The sequence below is a fragment of the Solanum stenotomum genome, chromosome 11 (assembly GCF_019186545.1).
Source record: "Solanum stenotomum isolate F172 chromosome 11, ASM1918654v1, whole genome shotgun sequence".
Classification (NCBI taxonomy): domain Eukaryota; kingdom Viridiplantae; phylum Streptophyta; class Magnoliopsida; order Solanales; family Solanaceae; genus Solanum; species Solanum stenotomum.
In genome coordinates this window covers 44,736,459-44,756,549 of record NC_064292.1, presented here as the reverse complement: position 1 = coordinate 44,756,549, position 20,091 = coordinate 44,736,459, and the positions used below count along the sequence as shown (strand labels likewise).

Below are 20,091 nucleotides of genomic sequence, written 5' to 3'. Positions count from 1 at the left end.
AAATATACTCTCTCCGTCCACTTGTATTTGTCATGTTGCGCTTTTTGAAAGTCCATTTGACTAATTTTCAAAGTTAAATCAGATTGTATTAATTCGATATTTTAAAAAAAGAATTTAAATATGCAAAATCTATACAAAAAGTATTATAAATTGTTATTTTTTGCCTATGAATATGATGAAAAAACACATTGTATAATATTAGTTAAAATTCTTATAGTTTGACTCTAAAAAGGAAATCATAACAATTAAAAGTGTATAGAGAGAGTAATAAATAGGTAATTAAATTTCAAAAAAAAAGAAAATAAAAGGTTAAAAAAAAGAATTAGATAAACAACATATATTGAAAATTGAAAACATATAAATAATAAATGGGCCCAAATGAGGTCAAACTTTTTGGCTAATAAAGTAGTAGGTAATTAATGGTAGTAATATAAATTTTAAAGGTACAACCATAAAAGAAGAATGTACAACACTATGAAGCACATATCATCGAACACGTGTCATATGCTAAGTAGTAGATATTCCCACTTAGTATATATAGTAATATATAAATGGATATTAGGCTAAACTATTTTTTGTTAGAGCTTTTATAACTTCTAATATACTGACAATATAAAAGTATTTCTAGACCATCAGGTCATCAAAGATATAGTAATTACTATAAGTAACTATTCATAACGAGAGGAACCATTTACCTAGGGAATAAGATCGACAATTTGCTACAGAATTTTTAATTAAATCAATAGCGTAAAAAATTGTTATGCTATTAATTAATTAGTTATATTAGTTAATTTTGAAATGAGTAAAATTGTTTTTTTTGTGAGAGTTCGAACCATGGAAATAGTCACTAATACCTGTATTAGAATAGACTATTTACCTAAAAGGTGACAACACAAAATTATAGAACCACTGAAGCTTGAAAATGACCTTTGTCCTCTAGCAATCAATATTTTTTATTTTTGATGACAAGGGAAACCCGCAGCTGCTATCCTTTGGGTGCGCACAAGATAAAAACTCCGCTCGTATGCAATAGCTCGCAAACCACATAGAAGAGGTAACCCGCTGGGCCACCCCGAAGGGTCTAGCAATCAATATTAAAAGATTACGTGACACACAAAATTCTACATGTGTCTTTAATTTTCAAGATATTTGTGTGCATAACTTAGATATCAAAGGTGAATGAATAGATATCTAGTAGGGACAATAGAACATGTGGTTCTTAATTATTTATAAATTCGCCGTATATTAAAAGAGATTTTTAACTGTAATAAAGTATATAAATATAACTAACATTTTGAATTCTGTCAATAATTGGTGATATATTGAAGGAACGTAACATTATTTTGAAGCAATTATATTTATAAGCACGAAATATGTTTAGATATCATTCTAGTGGTATTTCTATATTGAACTTAATTTGAGAAAATGGATTACAACATGTAAAAATTCTAGTTAACACATGTGATATAACAAATTCTTTGAAAATTTCAAGGAAAGATTAAAATTCTGTAACAAACTTTTTAATGGATAATAATAGTATAAATCTTCTTACGATTTTGAACGTAGTAAACATAACTGTTATTTATGATTACTCAAAAAATAAATTATTGTTATTAAGCTTATATTATTCTTGAGAAAATCAAGTCTCGCTATACCCGACTATTTTATTGTTCCACATTATATATATAATTTGTGAGAGTTAAAGAGAGAGATGTATCGAGCTTTTCAAGATAAATCAAGAGAATATCTTGAAAAACTATATGATAATTAAAAACTGTAATATTATATGCTAAATCGTCATTTTAAGGATGACGACTTAACAACTGCATACATATGTATTATGGCGATTTTTAATAATTGTGTATTAAAACCGCCATAATGCTATCACTTTTTGTAGTTCATTATTCCTATCTAGTTAAGGTTAACTGAATAATACATAATTCGTGTTGAAAAGTTATTGATGAATTCAGCTTAACTCAAAAACTACCCTTAAATTCACTTTGGGGTGTAATTTAGAAATATTTTTTTGGGATAAGACAAAGGTAACTCCCAATCAAATGCAAAAAGAAGATTTGATAATGCAAGTTCCACAGATGCAACCCCAAGTGCCAAGCTTGGATACCCTCTTTTTCCTGCTCCAAACAAAATTAACCCATAGTTTTGTCCTTTAAAGTCAATATCGTTATTTAAGAATCTCTAAGGAATAAATTCTTCTAGATTTTTCCATATTTCAGGATCTCTTCCAATTGCCCATGCGTTAACATAAACTATAGTTCTTGGTTGAAATTCATACCCTTCTAGTGTGGATATTTTCATTGATTCTCTTGATATTAAGAGTGGAGCTAGTGGAAATAATCTTAATGTCTCTTTTATCACTGCTTTGAGATAAGACATATTTTGAATATCATCTTTTTTTACAATGCCTTTGTACCCAATTAAATATCTGATATCTTCTTGAACTTTCTTCATGGCTTTTGGATTCTTGATCAAGATTGTCATTGCCCATATTATCACAGATGCACTAGTGTCTGATCCAGCAAATAACACATTCTACATAAAAATTGACAATTCATGAGAAATTTTCAAGGCAATATTTAGCCGCTATAATATATATAATTATCGTTATATTATATTTTTAGTGGCAATAATAAATACAGATATTTGTAATTGACACTCTATTAATATTTGTTAAACTATTGGGTTAAAATAGACAAAAGTATAACTAGATGGGTTATACTACCATCCAAGCTCAAATATACATGCAAAATCAAATTTAGGCTAGCTAACAATTTAGGAAAAATAAATTAGCTTTCACATTTTTTTCAAAAAACAAAGAGATAAGAGGTTGTATTGCAAATTAAATTATGACCCGTCATTTTCTTATGTTAATTCTAACACATTTTGTCTCAAGAACATTTTGAGCGAATTAGATTATAATATATATTGTTAACTCATTCGTATTTAATCCAAGCCACTCATTTGTCATCTTTCTCTACATATGCACAAACGTACATATAAATGTCTATATGCATATATATGTATACATATATGTGTGTGCAAGCACGTGTAGAAGTAGATAGGTTAATGAAATGAGAAATTACCATGAGAATGTCTTTTATATCCTCCAAAGAGAGATCAATTGGTGTTAATTGTTCTTTCTTCAATTGTAGAGAAGTAAGTTTGAATGAGGAGATTTTTCCATATTTCTTGAAAAGTTTCCAAAAATAAATATGAGGAGCTAAACTATCAAATTGATGCAAATTTCCAATGAATAGAAGCCCTATATATAGGACCTAGTGGAAGCTTATTTTTACCCTTCCTTTTGGATTTAAGAAGAAGTAAGATGAGGCAAATAGGAATGCCCACAGGCCACAAATAGTTGAAAGAATATCATTTTATTGTCTAATTGCCTAGTGACTTGATATGCCTTATATACATAAAAAAGAAAAAAAAGAAAAAATTCTTGGGTTAAACTCTTTTTAATTTTTTTTTAGAGTTTTTATAACTTTTATACACTAACAATATAAAAGTATTATTAGACTATTATAAAACAAATTATTTTATATTAGTTAAATTTTTAATTAAGTGGGCAAAACTTTTTCTGTGCGACCTAGTAACAAATTTGAGTCGTGAAAGTAATCATTATTATTTTTATCAGGATAAACTGTCTATAACACTCTTGAAATGTGGCCCTTTCACTGCATGAACGATAGATGATTTATGCACTAGGTTGTCTTTTTAAAAAAATAAAATTAAAAAGAGAAATTGAAGGAGGACTCTCAATGATATTTAAGTAGGTGTTTGGATATGCAATTTCATCTCATGATTTGATATTATGAGATAAAATCAATTTTTGGACATGTAATTTCATCTCATGATTTCAAATCAGGAAATGAAATCCCAAATTATCCAAAAAGGTTTCATATCATGATTTTACATTTTTCAAATACAAAATTTGACCTACAAGTTTACATTTTGTAAAAAAATAAATCATTATTTTATATTTGCATATTTTTTGTTAGAATATCAAAGGAGTGATTAAACATTCACAGAACATGAACATGATGTAGTTTTTAAGGATATTGAAAAACAAATGACTCAATAAATATATTACACTACAACTCATGTTCAATTTTACTTTTTTATTGAACTAAAGTTCATCAATAAATGTACTTTTTTAAAAAATAGCTTTGTAACATATTATACTTTAATTATGAACTTTTACTTATTTGGTAAGATTGTATAAAGAATTTGGACAATTTTGTTGAATTCACAACTTATGATCTTTTTATGTTTATGAACAAAACATACAACTTAAAACTGCAAATTGACATGTCCAAATAAATTAAAACTTCAATTTTATCTCATTTAATTTCATATCTCAATTATTTATGAATTCGAGTAGTATATTGAATATATGGGGCTAAAATTAGGTGTAAATTATTTTAGATACATTATATCTAAGTGGATTCGTATGTATCTTGGGTACATAACAAATCTCATCACTCTCTCATGTATCTGATATCCCAGAGACATGTGAATCACATCAAATGTCTAATATGATTTCACATGCATCTGAGATACATATGAATCTCGTATTCTCGTTCACCTCCCTCTCTAATCTCGCACGTCTCTCTATTTTTGTGTATCTGGTAGCAAAAATATATATGTAAGTGTATTTTCTTCAATTAATAATAGGAAACTCTTAATTGACGATAAGATACATAATATTTTGAAAGTACAAATAATAATAATAATAATAATAATAATAATAATAATAATATATTTGATAGTGTAATATGTCTAATGAGATAGTTTTTCCTATTTATTATAGTAAAAATATATGTTGACAATTATTTAAATTTCATTATATTCGGGATATAGCTAAAACCTTTAACAATATTTTTATATAGACTCTTAGAAAAAAAACAATATTAATTATTATTGTAATTACTTTTAGCGTCACTTTACTATTGCCATTAAAGCTGCATTAAAAATATCATACCCAACAAATTTTGCCACGTTTGTTATTGCTGGCAACTATGCCATAATTATAATTAATAACCTATAAATGAGACCCTTTCTAGTGCCAATCATTATGGCAGATAAAATTGATCATACCATAATCCACATATTTAATCAATCAATTTTTTTTATAAAATCACAATAATATAGGTTTGAAGGTAGTAATTATAAAATATAAACTACGTCATTCACTAACGCAAATTCAGGAAGTACTTATTGCATGAAATAATTTCTACCAGATATTAAGAAATTAGAGTGTTTTAATAGAGTATAGAAATAAGAATCAATTTTATTTTTTTTGGAACCCCAGGATAACCTGCAGCCGCAACAACCTCTGTCACAGCCTCTGTTCTTCGGGTGAGCACTCTGTGGTGTACATACGATTAAGGGCATTTTTGTCTTTTTTTAAATCATAGTCAATCGTAGTAGCATAAACGGAATACAATAGAATAAAATAGAAAGTATTTGGGTAGACAATATTTTTAGGTGAATATTCTTGTATGTATTTTATATCTCTCTTAAGCATCTTTTGGTAAGATTAGGAAATTACAAATATGTATTTATTGGTCTCTAATTTACTTCAATTATGAAATTATTATTTTTTTCTCTTCTATCTTCCCTCAATTTTTTACTTCATGAATCTCTCTATCTTGTATCTCGTAGAAGGAGGAGGAGGAGGAGGAGAAATAGAGAATAAATATTTTTGTCTAAATTTATCTATATTTTGATACTAGTCAAATAAAATTAAGGAAAAATTACACTTTATGTTCATTGGGGAAAATATTTATATGTTTTAGCCTATATTTGAGTTTATTACCCAATTGAGTCTTATATTTGTATGTAAATATCTTTTATATATTATTATATATTTTCTTATATAAAGTTGATACAATATGTATAATGTTTTTTTCCAAAAGGTATAATATTGTATAAACTGAAAATATGACTACATGTGTGATATTCTAAGTTGGCCAGTATATTTTTTAAAATTTTCCTAAGTTTAACCTTTTATTTATCTACATAATTTTATTGTGGCAAACACCAAATTCAAGATAAACAACCCTTTAAAGGTAAATATGTGACGAAATCAACAAAAAAGTTATCTAAGGAAAAATCAACAAAAAATCCAATGTAATTCCCATAAAGTATTTTTGACAGATCTTCAATTCAAGAAAAAAAAAATAGTCCAAAGCAAAATAGAGATAAACAACATAAATGAAGAAGTCATGGCAAAATGCTATGGATAATCTGACAAATTATCCTAAAAAATAGTCGTAACAAGATAAAACGATAATCAAAATGCAAAAGACAGATAATAACCAAACTCAAAGGACAAGAGTAATATTACAATTAATACTACACGGACAAAGTTATTTTGAAATTATAAATCCTTGACTAATTTATTTCATCTGATAGATTTAAAGCCAAAGATGGAATAAACTTTTGATGTAGGAACTTTTGTGATATATTTATTACGATTAAGAGTTTTTTTTATTGAAAATAATTAATTAATACCAAAAGTTAGCATTGTTGACACCCAATTTCGACCCTTCCCGGTAATAATTAATTTTAGAGCTTCTTAATTTTCAAACGATTTAGAATAATTAACTTTACAAAATTTAAATAGTTTCAAGGTTAGTTTAAATAATTTCAATCGACTTTTATAGCGTTTTGAATGATAAATATATTTCATATAATTATATATATGATTAGTATATTTTATAAATTTTTGAAAATCATATTCAAAAGATTTCTACTTTGTTAAAATAAATATTTTATTAATTTAGTTTAGTAGTATTTATAGTTATAATTTTGAGTTATTTAAATCGATTAATTTATGATTAAGTTGATTATTTTATTTCGTTAAAATTAAGAGGCTCCTTAATTAATTTATATAAATTCGTCTTATGTAACTTTTAGCCGTTTCACCCACTTAATTCTGATTCGGTAAGGTTTTGATCGATTTTTCGAAAACTTAGTCATTTTTCATTTTATTTATATTTTCGAGTAAAACAAGCATATGTATTACGTGCAATATTTGTGAGACTATTTCAATCTGGTATCTTCATATTCTTCAAATAAATTATAGTCCGGATTAAAATTCAACTTAGATATCTGAGCAGCAACATTTAAAGCATCAATATAATAATTATTATAATAAAAATGGATAAAATTCATAAAGCGATTAAAAGGGTCGTTACAACAGTGTCTGCTTCACTCTTTCTTCTTAAATCCACATTAACAAGGACTTTCATTTCATAGATCAAACATATAACTTCCAAATTGTATAAGCTCTGTTATCTTATTCTTAAAGAGCATTAATCAAAACTTAAATTGAACAATTCAAACTGTAGAATATAAAATTCTGAATTTTAAAATTTTAAAATTTCAAATTTAATAACACAATTTTATGAACATATGCATTATCTTGATCATCAAATTATAAGAAAACTACATCAAAGTGGCCATTACTGTTGTTGATTCTTTCTGTTCTCCTCGATCTATCTTCTTAGATTGAACCTTTAAAATACAAACATGTCGTTTAAACTACATAGTTCGAACTTCAAATATAATAATTTTAAAATTTAAACGGAAAAAATTAATTTTAAGAAATTAAAGATTGAAATCATACCCATGGGTCTAATTCTTTTTTTTTTTTTAATAAAAAATAATCAAACATGAAAGCTTGATTTTTGTATAAAAAATTGAACTGAAAGACATAATGTCCATGAAGTTTTGAATTAAAAATTAAATTTAAGAATATGATGTCCTGAAAATTTGAATTAAACCAATCAAACTTAAAGATAAAATGCTCAACAATTTTGAAGTAAAAGACTAAACTTCAATACACAATATCCTAAAATTTTACACTAAACTCCAAACATTTTTAACTAACAAACTGAACTTCAAAGCATAATATCCTGAAATTTTGAGCTGAAAAATTGAACTTGATGACATTTTGTCTTAAAATGAAGGAAGTAGCAACACCTACCCCTTATTTTTAAGTTATGACTAGATATTAAATAATTTCCTAATACCGAATATAATTTAAATAGCGATTTTAAAGAGGTGTTTTGGACCATAAAATTTTGGAATTTAATTTGAAATTGAATCTCAAAATATTAATTTTTAGTTTTAAACAAACAATATGGTGTATTCACATCAAATTACTCACAAAAAGTAAAAATTAATTCAAATTTGTATTCACATCCAAAATTGAAACTGTATAATAGTATAAAATAATAAACTTACCTTGTATACAATGAATATAGCAGGATGACCACTTAAATATAGTTATATATTACGTAATTATAGCTACTTGAATATATTAAGGAAAATTTGTATCCAAATACACATCTTATTTTATCATTATCTCTAAAATTTCTTACCATTTAAAAAAAAACTTGAAAAATCCCTTCTCGGATACATCACTTTCCTCTAGTTGATGCATATCTATCCTTCTCGGATACATCATTCCCCTATGTATCCGGATCCTATCTCTTCTCGGATACATCCCTCCCCTCTCGGATACAACCTTCCCCTATGTATCAGGATCCTATCCCTTCTCTAATACATTTCTCCCCTCTCGGGCACATTCCTCCCCTATGTATTCTTCTCTTTTTTTCCCATATATATTTGGATGTCCTATCCCCTCTATAATACATCTCTCCCCTCTCGGGATACATTCATCGCTTATGTATCCTAATGTTTACTGATATATCCGAAAGTCCAGTGATGTATCCGAGATCCATAAAATTTAAGGAACTTTTGTAATTTGCAAACGAGTAGAAAAATAATGTAATTAGCTTTAACATTATGAGATTTATGTAAATTATACTTGAAAAAAAAGTATAACTTACATAAATCCCATAGTCTAAGGACCTAAATTACATTTTATCCCTACTCTTTTTCAATTTACAAAAATCCCTCAAAATCAGTGCAATCCGGATACATAGCAAAGAAGTCGGATACATTAAATCTGATATATTAAAACAAAATCAGTTACACTTTTAAAGGAAAGAGAATATTGAATTGAATATGAGTTCCCCAAATCACACTAATCTAGTTGATTTCAATCTCTTCCAAAGCTTAACAGATTCAATCAAATCAAAATTTAAATTTTCTTCCCTCAATAATCAAAATTCAAATTTTCTTCTCTCAATTTTCTTGCAATCACGTCGAGCGGTATTAGCCAAGGTTGCCAACAGAACCAACAAAAAAATAGTTGAAGAGAAATCAAAATAAAGAATTGTGATGGGCCATCTTCCAAAGATGACGAAATATAGGTGGCTAACTCCGAAAGTTCATAATGAAAACTCAAGAAACATAAATCAGCAGAGAAGGAAGTTGAGATATTGGCCAAATTTGCTCCACTCACGGGGTTCTCCATCTAATTGAACTTTCTGTTGTACATGTCTTCATGTTGGTTCAATATCTATGGCTATATTTGTGTTTTCAAGCCACATGCGCTTGATCTACCCTCCTTTGTCATTAGAGGTTTTCTTCAGCAAAAAACAAGATCTGACAATTAGGTATTTGGAAAAAAAATGAGCCTGAATTTGTAATGTATAAAACATATCAGAGCTTTAATTTCATAGTTAAATAGATCTGACAATCACAAGTATAAAATTACGTATATTGTGTTGTTAATTCGATTTTTTATTTGTGTTTTTGAGATGACTATATTAATCGTAATACATTAGTATTATGTATCTTGTATAAATTGATAAATACTATATTCCTATTAATTAGATACATAGTGTTTGCTTAGAGTTTGACACATTACTGTGTGATACATGTAGTATTAATTTAAATTATTGTATCATGACCAAATATTTAGCATGATACATTACTATTTTTGTATCTTATTGTGTTTGTGAAATACTATTATACATGTAATTGGTTGTAAAAGTATCAAAATGTTCAAGAATGAGGGTATGTATCAGATAATATTTATATTTTGTACCTGATACTAAGTATAAGTTAGTTGTTTGATTGCTTGTGATCGATACATAGAAATATTTGTTTTATAGAATGTATCACTAATTTTTTTTAATGTTAACAGGTTGTTGCATTATTTGAGTATCTTTATTTAGTCTATAATTTTGGAAGAAGATACATTGTTTGACTTGAAAGATAAATATGCAAATGTGGAAGATTTCAAGTTGATAAGATACATTTTTTATATAATGTATCAATTTGTAGTTCATAATAATGTATCTGTTACAATAAGGTTGTGAAAGAAGGGTGCATGTAAGTTGAAATAAAGTGTATCTATAAATGTATCATTTTGTAGTTGATAATAATATATTTGATACAATAAGATTATCAGCTTTTATGTATTTATGTATCATGCCCATAAAATTGTTCATGATACATTACTATTTTATACAACTTTAGTGTAAATAGATCTGATAATGAAAGATATGGAATTACATGTATTGTGTTGTCTAGTCAATTTTTTAATTTATGATCTCGAGATGAATATATTACTCATGATACATTACTATTTATAAAATATTAAGTAGATTGATAAATACTATAATATTAAAAAAAATTCTTCCATTTATTCCAAAAAATTCGCAATTTTTGAATTAAACTTGTTGACAAATTGTACTGATACAACATGAATGAATCAACAACTAACTACAACTAATTTATCAAGTATGTACATGAATGAATGAACAATCAAGTTATCGAGTACATTGATGTTTTAGTAAAGAGACCGGAAGTAATAGATTCAATAATTTTTTAAGATGAAAAAACTAAAAAAAAAAAGGTTAAAAGGAATCGAAAATTGAAGTAATGAAAAGAAAATCTACCTCTTGAATAACTTGAAATCATTAATTGGAAAAAGAAAAATTTTGAAATTAAAAAATGAATTAATAGAGGTAACTGTGGAGAGATTTGTGGCGTGAAAAAATGAAGGAAAATCATGGGTATTAGATTTCAAATTAATGTATCCGGAAAAGGAAATAATAGGAAAAGAAGGAATTTTTGATATTTTTTGAAATAGTAGGGAAAATAAGAAAATATGATAATAAATGATGTGTAGTTAGGTAATTTATCCAAAAAAAAAAACTGATTTTGTTGTTGTTTAGCCCATTTTATTATTGAGAAATTTACATAAATATAGTTTTAAGGCTAATATATGTCCATTCTTTCATTGGGCCTGAGATTTCATCATTACACGAAGAGCCACACGTAGCTTTGGCCCATCTTATAAATACACTTTTCTACCTTCTCACCTACAAGCTATAGCTTAGCTGCCATATTTCCCATCAACACTCTCAATCCGAAAACCTAACTACGAAATATGAGGCAATTCGATCCATGGCCTGTTTTCTTCCGCCGTGAATGGAGCCGTAACTGGCCGTTCCTCGTTGGTTTTGCCGTCACCGGCGCTATCATCACCAAGATGTCCCTTGGTTTCACTGGTGAGCACATCGTGTAATATTAATTTCCATATGTAGGCTGTGTTTTTTTTTATTGATCGGATCTGATTTTGATCTACGTAATGGTTGATTTTTGTAGAGGAAGATAGGAAGAACTCTCGATTTGCGCAGAGGCACAAGAAGTAAGTTTAGTCATTGGTTGAAAATTTGATTTTGTAGATCTATCTCTTATTCCGTATTGATTTGACTCTTTGGTTGTGAATCGATGAATAGTCTATTATGATTGAATTGCTTGCTGGCCTCGTTAAATTGTTTGTGTGTTTTTAGTTTGTTAATGAATGGTCAACGTAGTTTGCTTTACGGGCTTAGTTAATAGCCCTAATTGGTTAGGCAGTAGTTTGAGACTAATCCGTTGTTCATATCATTATAGTACACACGGTTTTATGTGAACAGTAGAAGAGAGAACGATGAAGTGTTTATGGAGCTGTATTTCAATAGGTTATTTGTACATGAAGAGGGATAGTAGAAGGTGTGTGACTTGTTAGGTTTTGCAACCTTCTGACTGTTAATACAACAAGGAGACGGATAATGCGAAAAAATGATCCTAAGCTTTAGGTGTAGGATTCTGTATGTGAATTGGGACTTAATGGTCAAGTAGGATTTTCTCACAAAGTATGACATTATGAGATCTAGAAATGAAAATTTGAAGGAAGCTGTGTAGAAATTGGTATAATAAAGAGGAGGAGGTTAAAGAACTGATGTTGATAATTGAATGAGGATAGTAGGCTCTGTAACAGAAATTTTCCTGTTAAAAACAGGAGGAACCATGCATTCAACAATATATCTGACTGTAAATATTGTAGGGTCCAGTAATTTGTGAAATAGCAATAGACCTCTAGTGCAATGAGATGAAAACCTTAGGATGAATGACTAACACAATAGATGAATAGATTTAGCTGTTAATATCAATTATATTTTCAAGGGTTTAAACCACTCTGAGAGATGGGGGGTGGTTTGCGTTACATGCCATACTGCCATTTTTCCTTTATATCTTTTTATGTGCATGCCATGCAAACTTTCACACTAACGATTGTTTGAACAATAAACTCTTAGCAACATCTGTTTAGGAATCTGAGTAGTATGCTCCATCATTAGATTAGCGAAAGATAAAATAGGTTGTGGATGAACCCAGTACAACTGATCCAAATGCTCCACCAACAGATAACCCAAAGGCTCTATCAATATTGTAGTTGAACCTCGTCAAATATTTAATGCGCATTATAACTTTGCTTTGACCATTTCGTTCTCCTTGAACTGTCTTGCTCAAAAAGATTGAATTGATACTTACAGACATCTTACAGTAATTGGAAAATATGATTTTATGTTGCTGAATGACCTAAGTAATGGATTCAGTTGCTCTCCTTAAGGTCTGAACCAATCTGAATTTTGTGGATGTGAAAATATTTTTTCTGTTAACTGTAGCGGTGGATCCAGATTTTATAACTTGATAGGTTCAAGCTGGCACTTAGATCACAATAGTTTTAAGATTATTGAAATTTTGTTGTTTTCCACTTATATATCTATGCTCCGTGCATTCGATTTTACCTGTACCACTAATGCTACATCTGCCACTAGATGACTGTAGATGGGCGGATAATTGCTAGTGGATATTTTGTGGCATTAACATTTATTTTTCTGTTCTCTTCCTAATTTGTGAAAGAAATTACATCCTCGTTTATGTTCTGTATTTCTGCATTGAAGTCAGTTTTATTTGTACTCATTTAGTTGTCATTGAACTCATTAGTCTACTCATCTTTGCATTTCAAGTCTGAAAATCTAAGCTGTGGTTTCTTCTTTCTTGCAGTTGACTCTGTACATGCTCAGTCTTGTTGCTTAAATGGAGGCTACTTTAACCATAGACGGCCCTTTTCCTTTTTCTATGTACTTCCTTTTCTAAACTGTCAAAGATTGATACATGTTGCATAAAATCCCTCATTTTGGGATAAATTCGGAAGCTGTCTATGAACTAAAAACCGTATTTGTTTGCTGGGACTGCTTATCTTGCGTTAATAGTTATAGATGGCTCCTCCTTTTAAATGTAAAATTTACCTGAGTTTTGAAGCTTCCTGAATTTTTCATCCTAATAAAGATTTTTTTTTTTCATTCAATATTTCCCAGTATTAAAGCCACACGTTAGGTCTTAGTAAACCGCTCGTGTTGGTCGTTCTTGGTTGTCAAGAAAGGATTAATGTTTGCAATGTCATGCAGAAACATCTCTTTACAGCAGACACTTGTGTTTTTGAAAAGAATACGTTTAGATGAACTATATGTTGTGCACATGGATAAACATACGATAAATCCTCTGGAGCAAACAATTTCGACACACCCCAAAAGAATGATACTATCTCTTTTGACAAAAATTAAAGGCGGCTTCATTTTAGCAAATTTAAAGAATTCTAAAATTCTATATAGGAGACTAATGATGTTCGAGGTTATATTTAATGGATAAAAATAGTCCTACTCCAATCAGTAAGAGAAAACTAGGCTAAAAACTCTTAGGCATGCTTGAAAAACCATCATGTAATTGAATTTAGGTATAGTTATATAATTTTAACATATTTGTAGTTACTTGGTCAGAGTGTAACTTGGGAGAGTAATTATATATTTTGTTATTTATTTATTTATTTATTTATTTATTTATTTTGGGTTGGTGATGAGAATAGCCGGTAATTATAATGTTATTTTTTTCTTTTATATTTTTTTATTTTTAAAAATTATATTTTATTGCTCAATCTTTACTTCTTTTTTATTCCAAGTAATTATTCTTTTTTATTATTATTTTTTTCATTTGGTGTAATTGTGTTATTTTTCTAATTTTGGAAACTACAATTCTTAACATTAGAAAAGTCATTAACAAATTTGACATATAATAATTAGTGTCATTAAATTATAAAATTTCGTTATTAAATGAGGTTATAGACGTATATTTTTCTTTTCTCTTAAATTATATATTACTTAAGTTTTGTTGAAACTTGTTTTATGTTATGTTGAAATTTGACATAAGAATATTATGTAAATTTTTTTCTTTTTCAAGGAATTTATGTTATTCTTTTTATTTCAATTCTTTTGCTTTAATAGTATTGATAAGAGTATTACGTAATTTTTTTTCTTTTTCAAGGAATTTATGTTATACTTTTTATTTCAATTCTTTTGCTTTACTAGTATTGATTCATTATTTTACATTGCATGTCATTCAAAATGCAGTTAGAATTGATAGATAATATCTATTTAATGCTATGACATTATTATATTTATAAATATTTAATTTTTTTTATCAAACGTGTCGTTTATGATAGTTTTAGAAAATGTGTGCTTTTAAAATATGGAGTACTTATATATATTACCTTAAAAGTGTGAACTCCTAATTTGAATGTTAAATTACTATAATATCTCTAACTTATGAGTTGTAATTTTTTTGATAAGTTGTGATTTTTTGATGCGTTGTGACTTTTTCAAGGAGTTGTGACTTTTTCAAAAAGTTGTGACTTTTTCAAATGGTTGTGACTTGTCGAAAAGGTCATGACTTTTCAGATAAGACACAAAAAACACTTGTTCATACTACCCTTTGTTGACTATAAATAAAGGGGTTTTCTCTCATTTTTCAACCACAATTTTTTTAATCTTCTACTCTTCTTAATTCTTCTTGCATTTTAAAAAATTTAGTGTAATTTATTGACGTTGAGTGAGTTCAAAATTTAGCGGAATATGAAGTCAATAGTTCTATCCTAAGATTGTATATTACATAACTTCGAATACTTGAGGAAAATAATTTTAATGATATAATTATTATTATTGTTTACTTAATATATACATTAGTATGTAATATTCCAATATGTGAAGTTAACATGATGTAGTCTAAATTCATTTGTTTTTTGTTAACAATTTTTCTTGTGATGTAGATATACGCTTCTAAATAAATTTTTTCAAAATTATTAGACTTCTTAAGAGTTAGATAATTATCACGATTTGTGTTTTTGATGCTCAAGACGAAAGAATGATTTTATTTATCAATTCTACTTGTGTGATTTAGATTGTCAGGAAGTTTACTTCAAAATAGTTTTTACTATATAAACATTGTCCTTTTGCTTTACTTATTTACTATTTCTTAAATTTGAGTATTTTAGATGAAGAAAAATTCATATGACTTGTAATAATGTTAGTTGAAATTTGTATTAGTTTAATTTTTATTATTTATTTAATAACAAATTTTTATGAGATAAATATTTTCATTAATGCAATTATATTTATATATATCCACAAATAAGGAAAGCTAATAATGTACATTAAGAGGAGATCTGCATAATATGAATACGGAATATTCCTGATACCCTGCCCATAATGAACAATTTATCAAAAGGGATGCAAACAATAGAGTAGGAAGGATTATTTTAAAGAAATGTTGATGAGTGAACAAATCTATAACATCATAATTTATATTTATTATATTTCCTTAAAAGCATGAACTCCTAACTTGAATGTTAAATTACTATAATATTCCTAATTTAGGTTGTGACTTTTTTGATGAGTTGTAATTTTTTCGATAAGTTGTGACTTTTTTCAAAGGGTTGTGATTTTTCAATGAGTTGTAACTTTTCCAAAGAGTTGTGACTTTTCCAAAGAGTTCTGATTTTTCCAAAAGTTGTGACTTTTTCAATAAGTTTGTGACTTGTCGGAAAGGTCATGACTTTTAAGATAAGACACAAAAAATACTTGTTCATACTACCCTTTGTTAACTATAAATAGAGGGGTTTCCTATCATTTTTCAACCACAATTTTTTTTAATCTTCTACTCTTCTTAATTCTTCTTGCATTTAAAAAAAAATCGTGTGATTTATTGACGTTGAGTGAGTTCGAAGTTTCGCGGAATATGAGGTACCACTATTCTGATGAAGTAAATCGTTATATCCTAAGATTGTATATTCCATAACCTCGAGTACTTGAGGAAAATAATTTTGATGATATAATAATTTTTTTTTTACTTAATATATGCATTAGTATGTAATGTTCCAATATATGAAATTAACATGATGTAGTCTAAATTCATTTGTTTTTGTTAACAATTTTTCTTGTGATGTATATATATGCTTCTGAATAACTTTTTCAAAATTACTAGACTTCTTAAGAGTTAGATAATTGTCACGATTTGTGTTTTTGATACTCAAGACAAAAGAATGATTTTATTTATCAATTCTAGTTATGTGATAGATTATCAGGAAGTTTGCTTCAAAATAGTTTTTACTATATAAACATTGCCCTTTTGTTTTTACTTATTTACTATTTCTTAAAATTTGAGTATTTTAGATAAAGAAAAGTTCATATGACTTGTAATAATGCCAGTTGAAGTTTGTATTAGTTTAATTTTTATTATTTATTTAATAACTAATTTTTATGAGATAAATATTTTCAGTAATGCACGAATGTATTATAAAGCTAACAAGATCTTCTAACTTCAAAATATATTATTTTATAATATTTTGAGTTCTTTGTTTTAAAAAAAAAAACATACAACAAATGTGAAAATGTGTGAATATATATGAATCATTTAAAATTTATCATTTACAAAATAAATTTTATATTTAGTAATATGGAATAAACATTTTTCATTTTGTCCCTACACTAAATTAAAATCTAATAACTATTAAAAAATAGTAACATTAATTAAAAGTCCTATTTATTTATTAAAGTATAAAATTTATTAGAAATTCAAATATTGCACATTAATTCTTTAGTTATTACTATATTATATAAGAGTCTAGGAATGACTACCAATGGTCCAATAAGATCACTACTAATGTCCAATATATTTATAAAATATATAAGTGGGCCCCACCACCTTCCACTTAAATACTACATATTATATATTATTAATTACTATACTATAAATCACAATTAATATCCAATATATTTATCAAACTATATAAGTGGGCCTCACCACCTTCCACTTAAATACTACATATTATATATTAATTACTATACTATAAATGACTTAAATACTCCATATTATCTATTACAATAATTAACAATTATTTGACACTTTAAATTCTATCAATGCCATATAAATTAGGATAAAAAACCTAACATATAATATTTAAATATATTTAAAAATAATATAAGTAATACTATACATTACAATAATTAACAACTTAATTATTTAAAACTTATATAAAAAATTTAATTGAATCTCTAAATTCTATTGGTACCACATAAAATGGATTCTATAATAAACATATATTGTTTGAAATTGATGAAAAAAAACAATAAATTACAATAATTCATAAAAAAAATAGTCCACTCCAAAAAATCTATCAATTAACAACATATATTGTTTGAAATTGACGAAAAAGAAACTATAAATTACAATAATTAACAAAGTAAATCTCTCGACTCCAACAAATCTATCAATTAATGCCACATAAATTGGGACATGGCAAATAACATATATTATTAAAAAATTAGGTTCAAAATGTACTAAAAAATACAATAATTAACAACTTAATATATTAAAGAGACATATAAAAAAAAAAGGGTTAATATTTGAAATTCTGCAATTGCCACATAAATTAGAACAAAGAGAGTAATAAATATTATTTTCAAAATTATGTTAAAAAAAAGTACTACAAATCACAATAGCAAACAATTTAAAATATTTTTAAAATCATATACAAATTTCAATAACTTCTCAAATTCCATAATATGACATAAATTTTAAAAAAAGTGTTATAAATCATAATAAATAGTACAATATTTAAACTACTTTAAAAGCATTATAAATTGTAATAAATAATACAACAATTTAAATTATTGAAAACTTAACCACTTAAATTTTTTTTTTAAAATGTATTAAAAGTTTGGTTAATTGTCAAAACTTTACATGTGTCACATAAATTGGGACATGGACAGTCACACATATTTTTTTAAAAAAATTACATTAAAAGTATTCTATCAATTAACAACATATATTGTTTGAAATTGACGAAAAAGAAACTATAAATTACAATAATTAACAAAATAAATCTCTCGACTCCAACAAATCTATCAATTAATGCCACATAAATTGGGACATGGCAAATAACATATATTATTAAAAAATTAGGTTCAAAATGTACTATAAAATACAATAATTAACAACTTAATATATTAAAGAGACATATAAAAAATGGTTAATATTTGAAATTTTGCAACTGCCACATAAATTAGAACAAACAGAGTAATAAATATTATTTTCAAAATTATGTTAAAAAAAGTACTACAAATCACAATAGTTAAAAATTTAAAATATTTTTAAAATCATACAAAAATTTCAATAACTTCTCAAATTCAATAATATGACATAAATTAAAATAAAAATTTAATATATATTGGGCCCCATGCTGGCACGGGGTCCTATATCTAGTAACATTATAAATTCTCTTAGTTATTACTAAAAATTGCATCACCCTCTTTTACATTCTTTAGTTATAATTTTATGAATTCTCATAGTTATTACATTAATTATTTCTATCTTTCATCTTTCCTTCTATTAATCTTTGACCAAATATTTTTCATATTATTATACCGCCTTTATATATGTGATAACATGATGTTGTTATTTTTCCTTGGACGAATCATGCTTGGTTGAATAAATTGAAAATCGTTTACAAATATATGAACTATATCTTTGTTAGGTGTAAGATAAACAAGTGATTATATATATGATAGTCAGATAACTACTATCTTTGATTTATGTATACAGTCAATCGAGAAGTCAAATATGATAGCCAACAACAAGAACGTCATCTATTATGTTATAACTTATAAAATAAAAATTAATGTGTACAAAAAATAATTCTAAAAAATAAAGGGAAAAAGGACAAATATATCCCCAAACTATCGTAAATGATATGCAAATACCCTCCGTCATACTTTTGGGACATTTGTTCCCGTGTCGTCCAAAAACTAGAGCATATATACCCTTTATACTAACATGCATACACGTGCCATAATCTTATCCACCAATCCGACATTTATCGACGGATGAAATTGCGCGACATGTCCCTATTTAGTCTTCCGTTAGAGTGAAGGGCATATATGCTGTAGTTTTTAGACGGCAGAAGCACCAATGTCCCAAAAGTAGGACAGATGGTATCTGAATACCATTTACGATAGTTCGAGGTATATTTGTCCTATTTTCCAAAAATAAAATGTAGTTGTTCTCTTAACATGTTCATATGACATTTAAACAGTTTAACGTGGAATACACGTACAAATCACATTTGGTTAGACGACAAGAAAAATGCACAACAAATATCATTTATAAGATAATATTAGTGAGATACGACTAATTACAAGATTGAACCTCATCAAATTGAAATAAATATATACATTATTTCATTTAACTAATAAATTTTTCCATTCATCATCTTCATAGGTTCGCGTGAATAAGAGATATATATGACGATCCACATTGAATATTCACAAAATAATCTGCAATATTATTTTGTACAAACCTTATTATTTAAATCTTTGCTTAAATAAGTAAATAATATTTACTATAACATAAATTTTATGTATTGATAATCACGTGCAAAGCACCGGTCGAAAAACTAGTTAATTTGAAAAGAAGACGTCTGCA

At 26.9% G+C, this 20,091-nt stretch overlaps 1 protein-coding gene and 1 pseudogene across 1 annotated transcript; one reads left to right on the top strand and one right to left on the bottom strand.

Moving 5' to 3' along the window:
* Nucleotides 1–1,995: 1,995 nt before the first annotated feature.
* Nucleotides 1,996–3,164, bottom strand: LOC125845953 (cytochrome P450 71A1-like; annotated as a pseudogene).
* Nucleotides 3,165–11,262: 8,098 nt separating this feature from the next.
* Nucleotides 11,263–11,606, top strand: LOC125844406 (ATP synthase small subunit 6, mitochondrial). Its single transcript, XM_049523724.1, has 2 exons — nucleotides 11,263–11,462; nucleotides 11,560–11,606. The coding sequence occupies exons 1-2, from the start codon at nucleotides 11,342–11,344 to the stop codon at nucleotides 11,604–11,606; spliced, it is 168 nt and encodes a 55-aa protein (XP_049379681.1). The 5' UTR covers nucleotides 11,263–11,341.
* Nucleotides 11,607–20,091: the final 8,485 nt, after the last annotated feature.

What these genes read in the sequence shown, in the direction of transcription:
- LOC125844406 (XM_049523724.1), top strand. Translation starts at nt 11,342, where the DNA reads ATGAGGCAATTCGATCCATGGCCTGTTTTCTTCCGCCGTGAATGGAGC. An exon ending in GATGTCCCTTGGTTTCACTG is followed by an intron (nt 11,463 to 11,559) that starts GTGAGCACATCG and finishes TGATTTTTGTAG; the next exon opens with AGGAAGATAGGAAGAACTCT.